General features: G+C 44.0%; 1 protein-coding gene across 9 annotated transcripts in view; it reads left to right on the top strand.

Moving 5' to 3' along the window:
* The window catches only part of Cdc14b (cell division cycle 14B), an 80,255-nt gene that overhangs the window by 52,000 nt on the left and 13,042 nt on the right, over positions 1–15,213 (top strand). For all 9 annotated transcript variants that reach the window (XR_009590811.1, XM_021649076.2, XM_060380344.1 and 6 more), the window contains exons 6-12: positions 1,242–1,308; positions 1,998–2,060; positions 5,104–5,191; positions 5,672–5,902; positions 10,146–10,284; positions 10,387–10,549; positions 11,372–11,469. Coding sequence is in view for 8 of the 9 variants with exons in the window: in XM_021649076.2 (XP_021504751.1) it covers positions 1,242–1,308; positions 1,998–2,060; positions 5,104–5,191; positions 5,672–5,902; positions 10,146–10,284; positions 10,387–10,549; positions 11,372–11,469 (849 nt within the window). In the remaining variant the exon portion in view is untranslated. The remainder of the gene's footprint in view (positions 1–1,241; positions 1,309–1,997; positions 2,061–5,103; positions 5,192–5,671; positions 5,903–10,145; positions 10,285–10,386; positions 10,550–11,371; positions 11,470–15,213) is intronic.

Raw genomic sequence — 15,213 nt, 5'->3', positions numbered from 1 at the left:
TGAACTCAGGACAGTATACAAGTGCACCCTGTACCACTGAGCCTGCACCCCAGCACAAAATACTAATCTGCATTGTACAGCCAAGTCTTGTGTGTGTGTGTGTGTGTGTGTGAGAGAGAGAGAGAGAGAGAGAGAGAGACTGCCACACTCTGGGATTTAGAGCACGGCTGTCACACCAAAGATCCCCTCCTGCGCATTGTGGGCGGTTGTCACCCTCCCATGGAGACTACCCGTAGGCCACCTCTCCCATCACTTAGGCTTCTTTGCTGTGACCTTCACCTGTGTGGAATCATTCATTGTCACGCTGAGGGGATGGCTCAGCAGATAAGGCACTTACTGCACAGGCCTTTAGATTCTCCACAATGCGCATGAATGCTGAGTGGGCATGGCAGCCAGACTTTAATTCCTGCTGAGGCCTGTCATTGGTGGGCTCTGGGTTTGTTGAGAGATCTTGCCCCAATGAATAAGGTAGAAGAACAATTGGGGATGATTCATGATGGCTCAGTGGAGAGGAGTGGGGTGTGCTTGAAGTCAAGGTGTTCATGAAGCGAATATGTGTGTTCAGATAGTGCAAGGCAAGTTGTGAGTAGAGCAGGCCTTGAGCCATTTTTGTCCTTGAAGAAATCATGCATCACATTCTTTGCAAGATTGAAAGCCTTTAAATAGGTTGGAGAATTGTAGGTCATACTAAATTAATGCTAGTAGTTAACAGTCCCTGCAGTGTCCTTGCAGGTTCACTCTCTCCCGCTGATTGCTGACAGGGCTGGTGCAGTGTCTGAGGGAGCTGTCTGCCAGGTAGTTTTGCTCAGATATGGAGTGACTCTACCAAAAGCGTTGGATGCTTTTGTTCCTGAGATTTTTATCAGAATTCTGACTCTTAAGAATTAAAGAATGAGCCGGGCACGGTGGCTCATGCCTGTAATCCCAGCACTCAGGGAGGCAGAGTCAGGCTGATCTCTGTGAGTTTGAGGCCAGCCTGGTCTACAGAGTGAGTCCAGGACAGCTAAGTCTACACAGAGAAACCCTGTCTCAAAAAAACAACAACAACAAACAAACAAACAAAATTAGAAAAAAATGACACAGTTAATGTATTGAAAGTTCTAGCTTATAGGGGCAAAATGCTTGTGACTGTGCTGTACAGATCACTGGAGCCGAACACGTTGGTTCTGAATTCTAGTCAGCTCTGTCTCAGGGTGAGTGTGCTGTGGAACACTAATGGAGTGACACTTTGGGAATTTCAGAGATGCTGCCTACGGAAGCTGCAGTTTCTACATTACACTTCTTGACTGTTTTCACGCAGTGAAGAAGGTGAGTGTCTTGGAGAAGATGAGGCATTCTTATACACAGGTCTGTTAGTATTTCTCTAGAAGGTCGGAAGTATTCTGTTCCCGGTTAACATTAAGTGACCCAAACCAATAAACAACTCCTTCTGACTTTCTGATTGCTTCCGGGCGTCAGTGGGATGGAAAGGGCACTTACAGATAGGGCAGGCTGGGGTTTTCATTCAGTGGGATGAGCGTTGCTGAGCACGTGAGGGGCCACGGGCTTAAGCACCACAAAGACAAGGCACAAGTAAGAGAGTTAAGAAATGTGGTTCTAGATACAGCATTTGCTTGGAGTAAATGGAGTGGGGAGAAGAACTCAGTGACAGAGTGTCAGCTTATATATGCCCGGTCCTAGGTCCAGTTCTCCACACCAACAACACAGTAACTGTGGGATTCAATTCTTTCTCCAGGCATTAGACTTTGAAGCCAACAGGCAGTTAGTTTGTTGCAAAGTTTTATGTATAAATAACTTGGTCACAGTTGCCTTGTCAGAAAGTTTCAGGATTAGGAGAGTGGATAGGGACCTAGCAACAAACAGGAGAACAAAAACTCCACAACCTCTGAAAGTTCAGTATGGGTACAGTGGTACTTTCTAGGCTGTCTCCTGGTGCTTAATAGAAAATTGGCATTTGCTTATACCTTTGTTCATAAAAATTTTCTTTTGGATTTTAGGCAATGCAGTATGGCTTCTTTAATTTCAACTCATTTAATCTTGATGAATATGAACACTATGAAGTAAGTTCTGGTTTAATGTTTTCAGTCTCTCTGCTTTTCTGAGGCACCATTGACCAAAATAATGCTTTTAATTTAGTAGTTTTAGTTGTTGTAGTAGTATTGTTATTGTGTGTGTGTGTGTGTGTGTGCGTGTGCGTGTGCGTGTGCGTGTGCGTGTGTGTGTGTGTGCGCGCGTGCACGATATGTATAGGTGAGTTTGTGGGGTCAGAACACATTTTTGCCGGGTCAGCTCTCCTCACAGTTACATGGGCTCTGGGGCTCAAGTCAGGTCTTAAGGTTTGTGTGGCGAGTGCTTGGCCTATTAAGCCACCTCACCAGATAATGTTTTGATGGGTATATGCTTGGAAATGGATCCCAGAATTAGGCTCCTTCATGGCTGTGTGTTTTCCGGTGCATGTGCTGGGGACACTTAAGATGCAGGAAGAGCCTGTGTGTGAGACCCAGAGCTTATTACCAGAAATGCTCTCCTCAGAATCCCACTGTGTGCCACACAGTTTTCACTGTTTTACCCTACCTAAAGAAATAAGGAAAACAACAAGTTCCTTATCTTCTTCTTCCTTCTCCTCTTCCTTCTCTTCTTCCTCCTCCTGCTCCTCCTCCTCGTCTCTTCTTTCTCCTCTTCTTCTTCTTCTGGGGAGGTGCTTCAGTGAGGAATGGAGTTTAAATGCCCAGAACCCACAAAAATACTAGGTGGGCATGATGGCCTGCCTGCATATCAGTCAGCCAGTGTTGGGGCGGGGGGCACACTAAAAATCCAGGAGCAGAGCTAGGAGGTGGCTTAGTAGATAAGGTGCTTATTGTGCAGGAGCAGTCTGATCTACAGCGCCGTAAGAGCCCGGTGTGGCAGGAATCACCTATAATGCTGGCCCTAGAGGGTGCAGAGTGCAATATCCCTGGGGCTCACTGCTCAGCTCTTGTAGGCAAGTCAGAAGGCCCCAGGTTCAGTGAGAACACTTGTTTCCAAAAGGAAGGTGGAGAGAGTCAAACTTCTGGCTTACTCACATGACGCGTACACACACACACACATACACACATACACACACACACACGCATACGCATGCATGCTCATATTGTAATATGGAATATTATTGACTGAATTCTCTGGCTCTGCTAGGAGCTCTGGATGGAGCATGGGCTAGAGAGATGGCTCAGTGGTTAAGGGCACTGGCTGCTCTTCCAGAGGTCCTAAGGTTAGTTCCCAGCAACCATGTGGTGGCTCACAACCATCTGTGATTAAATCTGATTCCCTCTTCTGGTATGCATGAAAACAGAGCGTTCATATACATAAATCAAATAAAAAATTCTGTAAAAAAGAAGAAGATGGAGCCTGAGAAAGTATAGAAAGTATCTAGGCAGGCAGATGCGCAGATATTTTTTATACCTTTAGCATAAATGCTAAGAAAAACAAAATCCTTGATTCTCGCATCCTTCCTCCAAACATATGAGCGATGTTGCTGCCTGCAGGCTCTTTGTCGCCTCTGTAGGTATTGTGAGAGAGAGGAGGCTCTTCAGACAGCTCTCCATGCATTCATACCCCATATCCACACACAACTAGCTTTCACTGTCAATTCTAAAGACCTTTTCTTTAAAAATCTACAGTACAATTGAAGCCTGAGCATATATATCCAGGAGTTCACTCTTGCCAACTGTATCTTCCTTGCAATACTACTCTGTTACTAAAGTGTATATTTAACTACCTCCTTTAGTGACTATATAAGTAAATTACTAATATCCACCCCCACCCCTTTTTTCGCCTGACCCTATAAAACTAAATAGGTAAAGTGTTTGCTATACAGACACGATGACCGGAGTTTGGATCCCTAAAAGCCACATAAAAACCAGACAGGCAGGCATATGTGGCCAAGACCTGTAATGCCAGCACTGAAAAGAAAGTCACATGGTCCCTGGGGTGAGCAGCCTGAGTTAGAGTCTGGCAGCTCCAGCTTTACAAGAAACCGTGTTCCCATAATGAAGTGGAAAGTGATTGAGCATCAGATGTTAACTTTGGGCCTCCACACGTATGAACATACACACACGTACACCACACACACACACTTAAAAAATAAATTTTCTAGGTCTATGAGCTAAAAATGTCAATTAGTACATGAAGTGCAATGTTTCTGTTACTGCGATTGCTAATGATTTTTTTCCTTTTGGCACTAATTCTCTCCGTCACACTCAATTGCCTTTTTAAAAAAGTCTGTGTTATTCTGGGTGTGGTAGAACATGCTTGTTATCCCAGCACTTAGGAGGCAATGGCAGACAGAGCTCTGTTGAGTTCAAGGGCACCTTAGTCTACAGAGCAATTTCAGACCAGACAAGGTTATATAGTGAGACCCTGCCTCAAAACAAAGGAAGGTAGATAGCACCTGAATCCTGACACCCAAAGCTGTCCTCTTTCCTCGGCACACACATACATAACATAATGTGCGTTTCGTTATTTCTCCTCTGTGGAGACTGCTTTTTATCTGACTCCTTTCCTCTTTTGATTCATACACACTACAAAAGCTTGCTTTCATAATAGCAATTCACTTCCTATGATAAGAATTCATTTAGATAAAATAACCAGGTAGTTAAAATACAATCTTGAGTACAGAATGTGTTTTCCAGGCTAATGACCTAAGCAAATAACACTTTTTTTAAAAAAGTGTTTTTTAAAAAGTGATTTACTTACTTACTTATTTATTATTATTTATATAGTATTCTTGCCCTACAGGCAAGAAAAGAGCACCAGATCACATATAGAGATTATGAACCACGATGTGGTTACTGAGATTTGAACTCAGGACCTTTGGAGGAACAGCCATCTTAACCTCTGAGCCATCTCTCCAGCCCTTGCAGATAAACAGTTTTAAAACAAAGTGATTGACACCAGGAAAGTTAGCCATTCCTTGGGAATTCTCAAACCATGGCAAAGTAGATTCGATCTTGTGTTTATTAATAAGTAGCCAGTATGCTAAAGCCAATGGCTTTGAACTCTATTGGGAAGGGGGGTTGGAAGGAGATGTGGTTCAGAGGTTAACTGTGGTGCTCTATTTTACAGAAAGCAGAAAACGGAGATTTCAACTGGATAATACCACAGCGGTTTCTTGCCTTCTGTGGACCCCATTCAAGATCCAGGCTTGAAAGTGGTACGCGAAACTATGGAACCAGTATAGTCTTTTCCTCATGCGTAGACCAGTGAGCTGCGCCCAGCAGTGTAGGCCTGTTCTCTCAGCTATCCATGAGCCTGGGTAGGGCAGGAGGCTACTTTGAGTCCTGACTTTTGGTGTGCTGCAAGATTTAGGGCTTTGTGAGAGGCTCAGCATTGCTTTGGTCACTGTCCAGAAGTGGGCTCCTGAATTGCCTATGGAGGACTGACCTAGTCCAGATTAGAAAGAGATCGAAGAACGAAGCTAAACTTGAGTCAGTCTTTATGATTTAACCTCTCGTTTATTTGAGCACATTGCTCTGCCTGGTCGTTAACTTTTTAAACTTTTGTTTTTTACAGTTATTATCAAATTGGTAATCAGTCCCCAGTCCAGACACTGTTTCTACCTACTTTCAGGTGAAACTATTTTCCATTGTTTTCTTCCTGCGTTTTACAAAATGTGGTGCATTTCTTTATGTAGGTTACCACCAACATTCTCCTGAGACTTATATTCCATATTTTAAGACTCACAATGTAACTACCATTATTCGTCTGAATAAAAGGATGTATGATGCTAAGCGCTTTACGGATGCCGGTTTCGATCACCATGATCTTTTCTTTCCGGATGGCAGCACCCCTGCTGAGGCCATTGTCCAAGAGTTTCTGGATATCTGTGAAAATGTTGAGGGGGCCATTGCAGTGCATTGCAAAGGTAAGCAGCTAGGTTGCGTTAAAGGACGGTGCACATGACATGTATGCATGGACATATGTGCTGTGTCAGCTTATGTTACAGGGCAAGACGCTGTAGTTTTGAAAGAATGATTTAGGTTTTTCTATGACATTGTCGAGTGTGTGTCAGTGTCATTGTCAGAAGAAAACTTGTGGCAATCAGTTCTCAGTTCTCTCCTGCCATGTAGTCCCCAGGATGGAGCTCATATCATCAGATTTGGCAGCAAGTGCCTTCACCAGTCGATCTATCCTCCTGGCCAGAAAGGATCATTTAAAAACCTTTAATTCATGGAGTTAATGAATTATGTGAAGTATATAGTAATTTTTCATGAGTATGCGTGCAATGGCTTACTGTAACATGTTTGTCTCTTCAGATGTCTGTAATGTGCCTCTGTGGTAAGTCCTCAGGTTGTCAACAGTAAAGCAAGGTCTCTGTGGAGAGTAAGCTGTGACAAGATATATTTCAGCAGCTGTAACAGTTTCTAATGTTCCATGAATGACTGGTGATGCTCTATGTGAATATAGTAGAGTTCATTTTACGTTAACATGAGCTAGTTAATTAAGAAAACAAGGAATGTTAACAAGCTAGTCAATTAAGAAAAATTCAATAGCATGGTTAAAAAAAAACACCAAATTAATTTCTGGAGCTAAAACTGTATTTGTAGTTAGGAATGTAGATATAATCACAATATTTAAATGTTCGGTTTATAGTGGAAGATAACAAGGCAAGCCAAAAATTAGAATGGAAAGGGAACCAGGAGAGTATTAAAAAAATCCACAAAAATTATCCTTGACAAGGATCACATAGTGGATTTTCTAGACAGATGATTTAAAATGGCTACCTCCGTTTAAAAAAAAAAAGTGGGAAGAGGAGGGATAAAAAAGTATGAGCAAAATCCAAGTTTCAATAAGAAACAAAAGCTGTAAAGTGAACCCAAAAGGCAATTTTGGAAATGAGTTAAAAAACTTACTGGCAGGGTTCCAAAGCAGGCTGGAGGAAGAAGCAGAGCTGTAAAGAGTGGAGCCATTAAAAGTCACCAGGCCTAAGGAACAAGGGGAAGGAGTCAAGAAGAGAAAGGAGCAAAGTGTAGCAGGGTTTTGGGATGGAGCCCGGCATGCTGGGTGTTCACAGTGGGAGCTCCAGAAGAGGAGACAGAGAAAGGGGTGCAGACTGCCTGGAAACCGTCCCCACTTTTATGAAAGACATGATTGTAAAATCCTCAAAACTCAGCAAACTCCAAGCAGAACAAATCAGAAACTCACACGAAGACTCTGTATAATGTGGCTGTCTAAAGCCAGAGATGTGGAAAGAAGCACCCAGGAAACACTCCATTTACCAGATCTTCCATCAGAAACAGTGGAGGACAAGGGCAGTGAGCCGATAATAATCCAGTCACTGAAGGAAGACCCCTGCAACCAAGAGTTCTGTAAGCTTTTAAAGCTCCCTCAAAAACAAAACCACTCTCAGATGGTCAGGTGCCGGGGGAGTTGTTCCAACTAAGACATGTACTCTGAGACGTGCTGGGAGTACCTGTTAGGACCCAGATGGTGATGCGAGGCCACATGAAGAAGCTAGGAATTCTGGGAGAGGTAAATAGGCACATAGGTTCAAGACCAGTCATTGCTTATAAAATAGTGTCACTGTTGAAATATAAATACTGTAACACATAAAAATAGAAAACCAATAAAAAGATCTGTAAAATCCGGGTTGGTTCTGCACAAAATCTAACAAAAATCACAAACCTTTGCTTACATTGATGAAGATAAAAGAAAAAAGGCTGCAGTTACTATAATGAGCAGTGATAGTGGGCACGGCACTAGTCTGGATCTGCATGTGAAAAGGTAGGAAGGACTGCAAGGACCCCTGGCCTCTGCACAGGGGTTGGGTAGCCAGGAAGATTGCTGGGTTCACTGGCCTGTCCACCTAGCCTGAAACCAGTGAGCTTTCTTCTCTCGTTGAGAGACTGTCTTTAGGGGATAAGGTAGAGAGTGGAGCTGGACACTGTGTGTGCCTACCTATGTGAACACCCAGTAAGAGGTTACCATGATCAGCTGCCACACAAAAGGGTGCATAACACAGGTAAAGTGGAAAATTCCTGGGAATGCAAAACCCACTGACACGAAATGCTGAGAAGGTTGAATTGGTAATGGAGTTTCACAGTGAAGGAAAACTGGATCTGCTCACCTGACTAACACCAGTTCTCAGGGACTTACTACCAACTGAATTCAGTAACAGGAAAGGAATAGGCTGCTGGGTCTCCATTGGTAGAGGGCCTGCTTTGCAGGCATGAAGATTTGATCTGCAGCATTGCGTGACCCAAGTGTCATGGTATGCACCCAAAGCACTGGGGATGTGGACAAAGGAGGATCAGAAATTTAAGGTTATCCCCAGCCGCACAGTGAGCTTGAAGCCAGTTTGTGGCACTGGAGATCCTGTCTAAGATAATAGAATGCAATATTATCCACTCTAATAAAGCATTTGTCCTGGAATTTCAGCACTAATGTGACGTAGAAAAGGAAGGGCTTTAACTGCGAAGCTATAACTGTGAAGCTCAAAAACCACTTAATATCTAAGAGTGACAGTTGACAGAATTCAGCACCTCCTTTTTGTGATAAAGCCACTGAGAACAAAGTAGGGCCAGAAGGAAACTGCCTCCACACAGTAAAGACCATGTATAAAAAGCGCACAGCCACCGCCACCCCATAGGTGGCAGGAGGCTGAAGCCTTTTCCTTGCTCTCATCCAGGCTGTTCTCCCAACAGCTGCCCCAGTTCTCTCTCATACAGTTCCAAAGCCACTGCCGTGGTTTTGTGTTCGCTTCAGCAGCGTTCTTTTCTAAAATGTGCATCGGGAGGGCCCTCTAGAGACTGAACGCAGGCGCGTGTTTATACATGGAACGGTTCATTAAAAGAAACTGTGCAGCCCGTGAGCCTCTCATCTGCGTTTTAAGCTGCCTGTCCGGAGTACGGAAGCTGGTGCAGGAGGGCCTGCTTGGACGGAAGGCTAGTCTTTCTGTTCTGTCCAGACTTGGACTGGATTGAGGGCTGCCCACCTCACGGAAAGCAGAAAGTGTGCTTCCTCAAGCTGGCACCAGATGAATGCTGATCTTAACCAAAACTTCCTTCCAAGTGGACCCAACATTAACCCTCATAGGAGTTAATTATGATGGTTTCCATAAGAGAAGAGAAAAGGGCTTCGGAGATGACACAGCAACTAATATGCTTGCCACATACCTGTGAGCCTGGAGTTCAGATAACACACATGCTGGGTGGCCATGTAGCTCCCCAGCAGTTACAGCCTAGGGAGGAAGAGACAAGACATTTCTGGACCAGACTGGCTGGCCAGGCAGCCACACCTCTCAGCTTCAGTTCAGAGACCCTGCCTCACTGGACAAGCTGAAACCAATCAAGACTCTCAGACCTCTCTCTAGATCGTCCTTATGCATGTGCCCTCCCCCCACATACATGCAAACATGTATACATGCTCACAGGCACAGCACACAGACATACAGAAAGGCAGGAAGAGTTAAAGAAAAGGAAAATGAGGTGGAGGGTGTAGTAGTTTAGGGCAGAGTGTTTATCTAACACATCCAAGGTTGGGGTTCTGTCCCCGCACCCTCTCCTGAAGAAGAGTGGACAGACAGATGGTGAGTAGGCAATATTGTTGGGTATGGTAGCAAGTACAAGGGCAGGAAACAGCACACCTAAACAAAACTTACCTTTTTTATGTTCATGTGTGTGCGCACGCCTGAGTGAATGCGAGTGCCACATGCACATAGGTGCCTTTGATCCTAGAGGGTGTCTGATCTCCTAGAACTGGAGTCACAAGTAGTCATAAGCCACTAATGGCGGGTGCTGGAACCCGAACCTGAGTCCTCAGATCCTCTGCTCTTGACTGCTCAGCCATGTCTCCAGCTCTGGACACACGTTTCTTAGGAGTCCCTGTTCAGAAAGTGATTCTCAGTCTTTGGCTTCTCATCGAAGCCTTTGGAGGAATTTTGGGCCCTGGATCCAGTCTCTGCTCTGAGGCTCATCTGCTCAGATCTTGAGGGTGAGACCTGATGCTAGCTAGCCTTTTAAGCCCCTTCAGACTGACTTAAAGAACCTCTCTGGATGAAGGAAAAAATCCTAGGAAGGCTTTAGTTTAGTTTAGTTTAGTTTTGTTTTCCTTCCTCTTGTTCAGAAAATTCTGGAGAACCAGGTTTCATTGATGGTTTGTTTTTCTAGCTGGCCTTGGTCGTACGGGCACTTTGATAGGCTGCTACCTCATGAAGCACTACAGGATGACAGCAGCTGAGTGCATCGCCTGGCTCAGAATCTGTAGGCCTGGCTCTGTGATTGGGCCCCAGCAGCAGTTCCTGGTCATGTAAGTGCCCAGGAAGCTTGCCCTCCATAACAGCAACTGTGTGGCAGAGTGGGATGGGCGCGTCCTTGTGGAAGGCTGTATTTTGATGTTTAAATACTCTAGGAAACAGTCAAGCCTCTGGCTAGAAGGTGACTATTTCCGTCAAAAGTTGAGAAGGCCGGAGAATGGATCCCTCGGTGAAGAAGCCTTTTCCAAACACCTCTCGGATGTTGATGACATTTCGATAAATGGGCTTGAGAATCAAGACAAAGAAGAGCCTGAGCCGGTAATGGAACCATCCCGATCACGCAGTTGTTATTGCTGTAAATGCTGTTGATCCTTGTAGGGCATGGAGAAGACCATAGGTAAAGATAACAAGCAGCTTTAAAGGGCTGCTACCACACAGTCATGTTTAACGTACTTACAACCTTCTCTAGAAATGTCTGACTGAAAAGAAAGTTGTGTGTTCATAGAGCGTTTCTTTTACTTCCTAACCACGGGTGGAAATTAGCAGGAGGGAGTAAGCTCTAGCTGGATCTAGTTATGCCCCTGCATCAGCACCCCCTCCCCCTTCCTCTCAGCTGCTTTGGTAGTTCAGATGGAGAAAGAGCCAAGTTTTAGCAGGCAGCAGTAGTGGGTTAAGTAGCACTGAATGTATGTTCAAACTTCAGCAAGTTCTAGAAGCAAAAAGCCCAGTGTGTGTCTTTATTGTTTATAGAGGGGGCTCAGTGACCCTGAAAGCCAGCCTTGATTGTCTCGAAATATGGCTAGTAGCTTGATTTTGAAAACTATTGTAGCATTCAGAAGAAACTTAAAGTGTTTGTGTGTGGGGGGGGTATGCGTGCGTGCGAGTACGCATGCCTCCCTGTGAGCACTCAGAACATCCATGTCTCTGAGTGTATGCATCTAAGCATCTGTGTGTGTACACATGTTCATAACTGCATGCCTGCCTTTGTGTGTGTGTGTGTGTGTGTGTGTGTGTGTGTGTGTGTGTGTCCGTGCGTGCCCAAGTACATCTGGGTAAGGAGCTACTTGGCTGAATGGCAATCTAAGTTCAATTAGTCTCTGTTTTTCTTTTTGTTTTGTTTTGTTGTTTTAACTCGTACAGTACAGTGATGATGAGGAAATCAACAGAGTGACACAAGGAGACAGACTTCTGGCCCTGAAAAGTCGGAGACAGTCAAAACCCAATGCTGTCCCCCTCACGTGAGTGGCTTCCTTCACTGTGGTCACACTTGTCTATTGTGTGGATCCCTTGTGGGCGTTTTTTCTGCATACTTTTCTCCGTAGCTGCACACCATTACTTTGCACAAGTGTGTGATTTAAAGTCTGGAGGTGCTGGCCTGGGAAACCCGGAGCTGTTCCTTTGTCTGTGTTCTATTGTAAGCTCGGGAGCCGTATAGGTAAGGAAGCAATGTTGGTAAAGTTGTGTCCATAGGCAGTCAACAGAGTGACAGCTGATGTGAAGACCAGGAGAACAGATTTGTCCCTAGTTACTAAGATGGTTTTTGCTCTAGATCCAGCCATCAGTCTGTGCACAGGAGAATGGAGTCAGTTGTAATGATGTTTTCAAAGAACTATATCATGGGAATGATAAACTCATCCCCAAATTATGTTTTTCTATTTTTTGGGGTCTGGAGAATTGAGTTGCAAATGCAGACAAGGATTAGCACAAGAACAAGAAGTTCCATAATTAGTGGGTGTCTTTATCCCCACCTGTGTTAATTTGGACTCAATTACAGGGGACATCCACGGTTGGCATATCATAGAGAAACAAAGTATGAAGCTGCTATACCTTTCTCTAGGCTTCACCTCACTAGAGCACCCAGCAATGGCTCCTGTCCTTCCCTTGGACCCCATGTGTCCAGGCTTGCTGTGAGGAAACACTGGTCAGGATGAGTGTCTTTATCAGAACTGTCTGCAGTACACTAAGGAGTTAATAGTGTGGCTCTTCAGCATGCCTTAGTGGGGCAGTACTTCTTGTGGATAAGGATGGGAGCTTTTCAACACAGAGCAAAGTGTCAAGGTTTTCAAAAGAAAGTCCCACGTGAATTTACAACATCACTTCTGATCTTAGGCACCTATTAAGAATTCTCCTCTTTACAAATTGTGTCTCTTTCATATAAATAAGTGGATACAAATATAGTGTGTGAGGTATGTTAACTTCAAATCCATTTTTTTTTAACTTCACCAATGTTTTTTCTGAGGCCCTCCTAATTATTTTTATTCACACAGTAATTATCCAGGCCGATTCTAGGCCTGATGGAAGAAGGTAGATCATGCTTCCCAGCAGGCCTCCATAGACTAGCTGAGTCCTGAGTCACGTGGAAGCTTACCATATAATTCGGCTTCTTGTTGGAACTTCTGGGTTGAGACCTGATATTCTTCCTTCCAGCAAGCCTCCTTGCCTCCTTACCGCTTGCTGGTGGTGGTAGGGAGGGATGACATGCCCTTTGAATTGCAAATCCTAGGAAATCAATGCTTTTGTGGGTATACACACTGTGAGTTTTAAGACTGCCCATTGCCAATTTATTTCTCAATAGGTTATTTTTACCCTACTTTCAAATGCCAGGTTAGGAGTTAGATGGCTCATCTGTTAATGGCACTGGCTGTTCTTTCGAAAGACCCCGTTCGATTCCCAGCACCCACATGACAGCTCACAAGTCTCTATAGTTCTAGTTCCAGGGCTCTTGACATTATCACACAGACACACATGCAGGCAAAATACCAATGCACATAAAAGAAATAAACAAATTTAATAAATAAATCAATCTTTTTTTTTTTTTTTATTAAGAAGTTACCAGCTAACGGATGCGCAGAGCGCTGCCCTTGCAGAGGCCCCGAGTTAGGCTCTCAGCACCCATGTCAGGCAGCCCACAGGCACCCGTAGCTCTAGCTGCAGGGAGTCTCTGCTCTCTGCATATGCGCGTGCATGCACACAGCATGCACACACTATTTTTTTTTTTAAATTAAGTTCTTGTTAAATAGAACTTTCAGGAAATTTCAGCTTCTCCACTGTATTCAGAAATGTGTTTTCTGGAACTCAAATCATTTAGTGATTTCTTAGGGAAGCTGAGAGTATACAATTCACAGCGTATGGGTATTTGGTAACAGAAAAGCAAGTGAAGATTAAATTTTAATTTTAATTAAATTTTAAAATTAAAATTTAAAGGTGACTTTATATGTCCCACCATTCATATGTGAGGCTGTCGGGCCAGAAGTCTGATGCTCTCAGAAATGGCTGAATGAAACAATTAGAGGGTGTTAGGGTGTGGGCAGAGCTCAGGCGGAGAGTACTTGCGGATGTCTAGGATTTAGTTTTCTTTACCACTGGAAAAGGAAGGGAGGTAAGGAAGGAGGAAAGAAAGAATGGGGAGAACAGGCAGCTAGAAAAGACTGGGCAAAAGGACTAGCCTTCGGCAGGCATTTGTTTAGTTACACCATTTCCCAAAAAAATGTTAAAACAAAAACAAAAGAATGTGCGTGCTGAAGTATCCTGAGAGTGAAATTGGAATGTTAATAGAGCAACCCTCAAACTGTCCTCCTCTCCACTTAGGCTGCAGACTCTTAGGCTCAAGGTTTCCTAATCTGCCATTTAGAGATTAGAAAACTAAACCCTGAGGTCTTCCCAGCTTAGCGAGGCAAATCCTTCCTCCCCCACTTGACTCATGTACTGCTGCTGGTAAATTATTTGCTTCCATATTGGTGCTTAGACATAGGAAAATACTCAAAGAAAGATTGAATGAGAAATGTCCCAGAGAATCTGAGGAGGAGGTTACAGTGAGACACCAACTCTCCCACCTAGTGATGGCTTTCTCTTTAGAGAATGTGAAGTGGCCCCTCATGGAGAGCCAGCCCAGTGCTGACTTCTCTGAGGACGGCTCGCTTAGCATCCATCTGACCTTTAGGTCTAGGTGGCAGATGTGTTATCCATGCTGAAATTGACTTGCTAGGTTTGTTAATTCTGTGTGCATTAGTTACTTTTCCTGTTGCTCTCGTTGACATCTTGGAAGTGGGGTGAGATTTATTTAGTCTCAGGGTATAATTCATCATGGTGTCAGAGTCAAGGCAGCAGAGAGTGAGGCGCCTGGTGACTGGGTCACACCAGCAGTCAGGAAGCAGGAAGCAGAGTGAGGTGTGGACATGGCCCACTTTCTCCTTTATTAATGTGGGTCTTCCATCTCAGTTAATCTAACCTTAGATAATCCCTCACAGACATGGTCTGTCTCTTGGACAATCTATATTCTGTTGTGTTGAGAGCATTAGCCACCAAATTGCCCCCACACTGCTGTGTGTCTGAGCTTACAGGAAAGGATATGTGGAGGGTGGGATGATAGTTATTTTCCTACAAGGTCATAAGGTAAAAACATGGAGTTACTTTCGAGCAATCTCTAAATCCAACAGTACAGAAGAGACAGTGAACAAAGATAAACAACTCTTAGGCTTTGAGTTTTACCAGAGGAACAAATGAAAATTTGTAGTGCACCCATTTTTGTGCCACTCCCAGCTAAGATGGTCATTGTAGTTAGTGACTGTAAATGAAAATAAGGTGACGAACAACTGAGGAAAACACACATTTGGCATTGATCTCTTATCTTCCATACACATCTACACATATATGTGTTCACATGTGAATACATACAGCACACACAACAAGAAACACCAAGCCAAAACTGGGCGTGTGATGCATGTGTGTAAACCACTGTACTGATAGTATTTGGAAGGTAATGGCAAGAAGACCAGAAGCTCAAGGGCATTCTAAACTGCAGCGTAAGGCCAAGGCCAGTCTGCACAACAGGAGACCCTGTCTTTAGAAAGAAGGGACAGGAGGAGAAAAAAAAGATACCAAAATTTGAGTGTATATTGGATATTTTTTCTGTTGCTGTGATAAAATGCCATAACCGAGGCAGCTTATAGAAGGAATTTTTACAAAAGATTTACTTATTGTGT

The sequence above is a fragment of the Meriones unguiculatus genome, chromosome 3 (assembly GCF_030254825.1).
Source record: "Meriones unguiculatus strain TT.TT164.6M chromosome 3, Bangor_MerUng_6.1, whole genome shotgun sequence".
Taxonomy (NCBI): Eukaryota; Metazoa; Chordata; class Mammalia; order Rodentia; family Muridae; genus Meriones; species Meriones unguiculatus.
The sequence above is the reverse complement of the archived record's forward strand: the minus strand, read 5'-3'. Positions and strand labels throughout refer to the sequence as shown.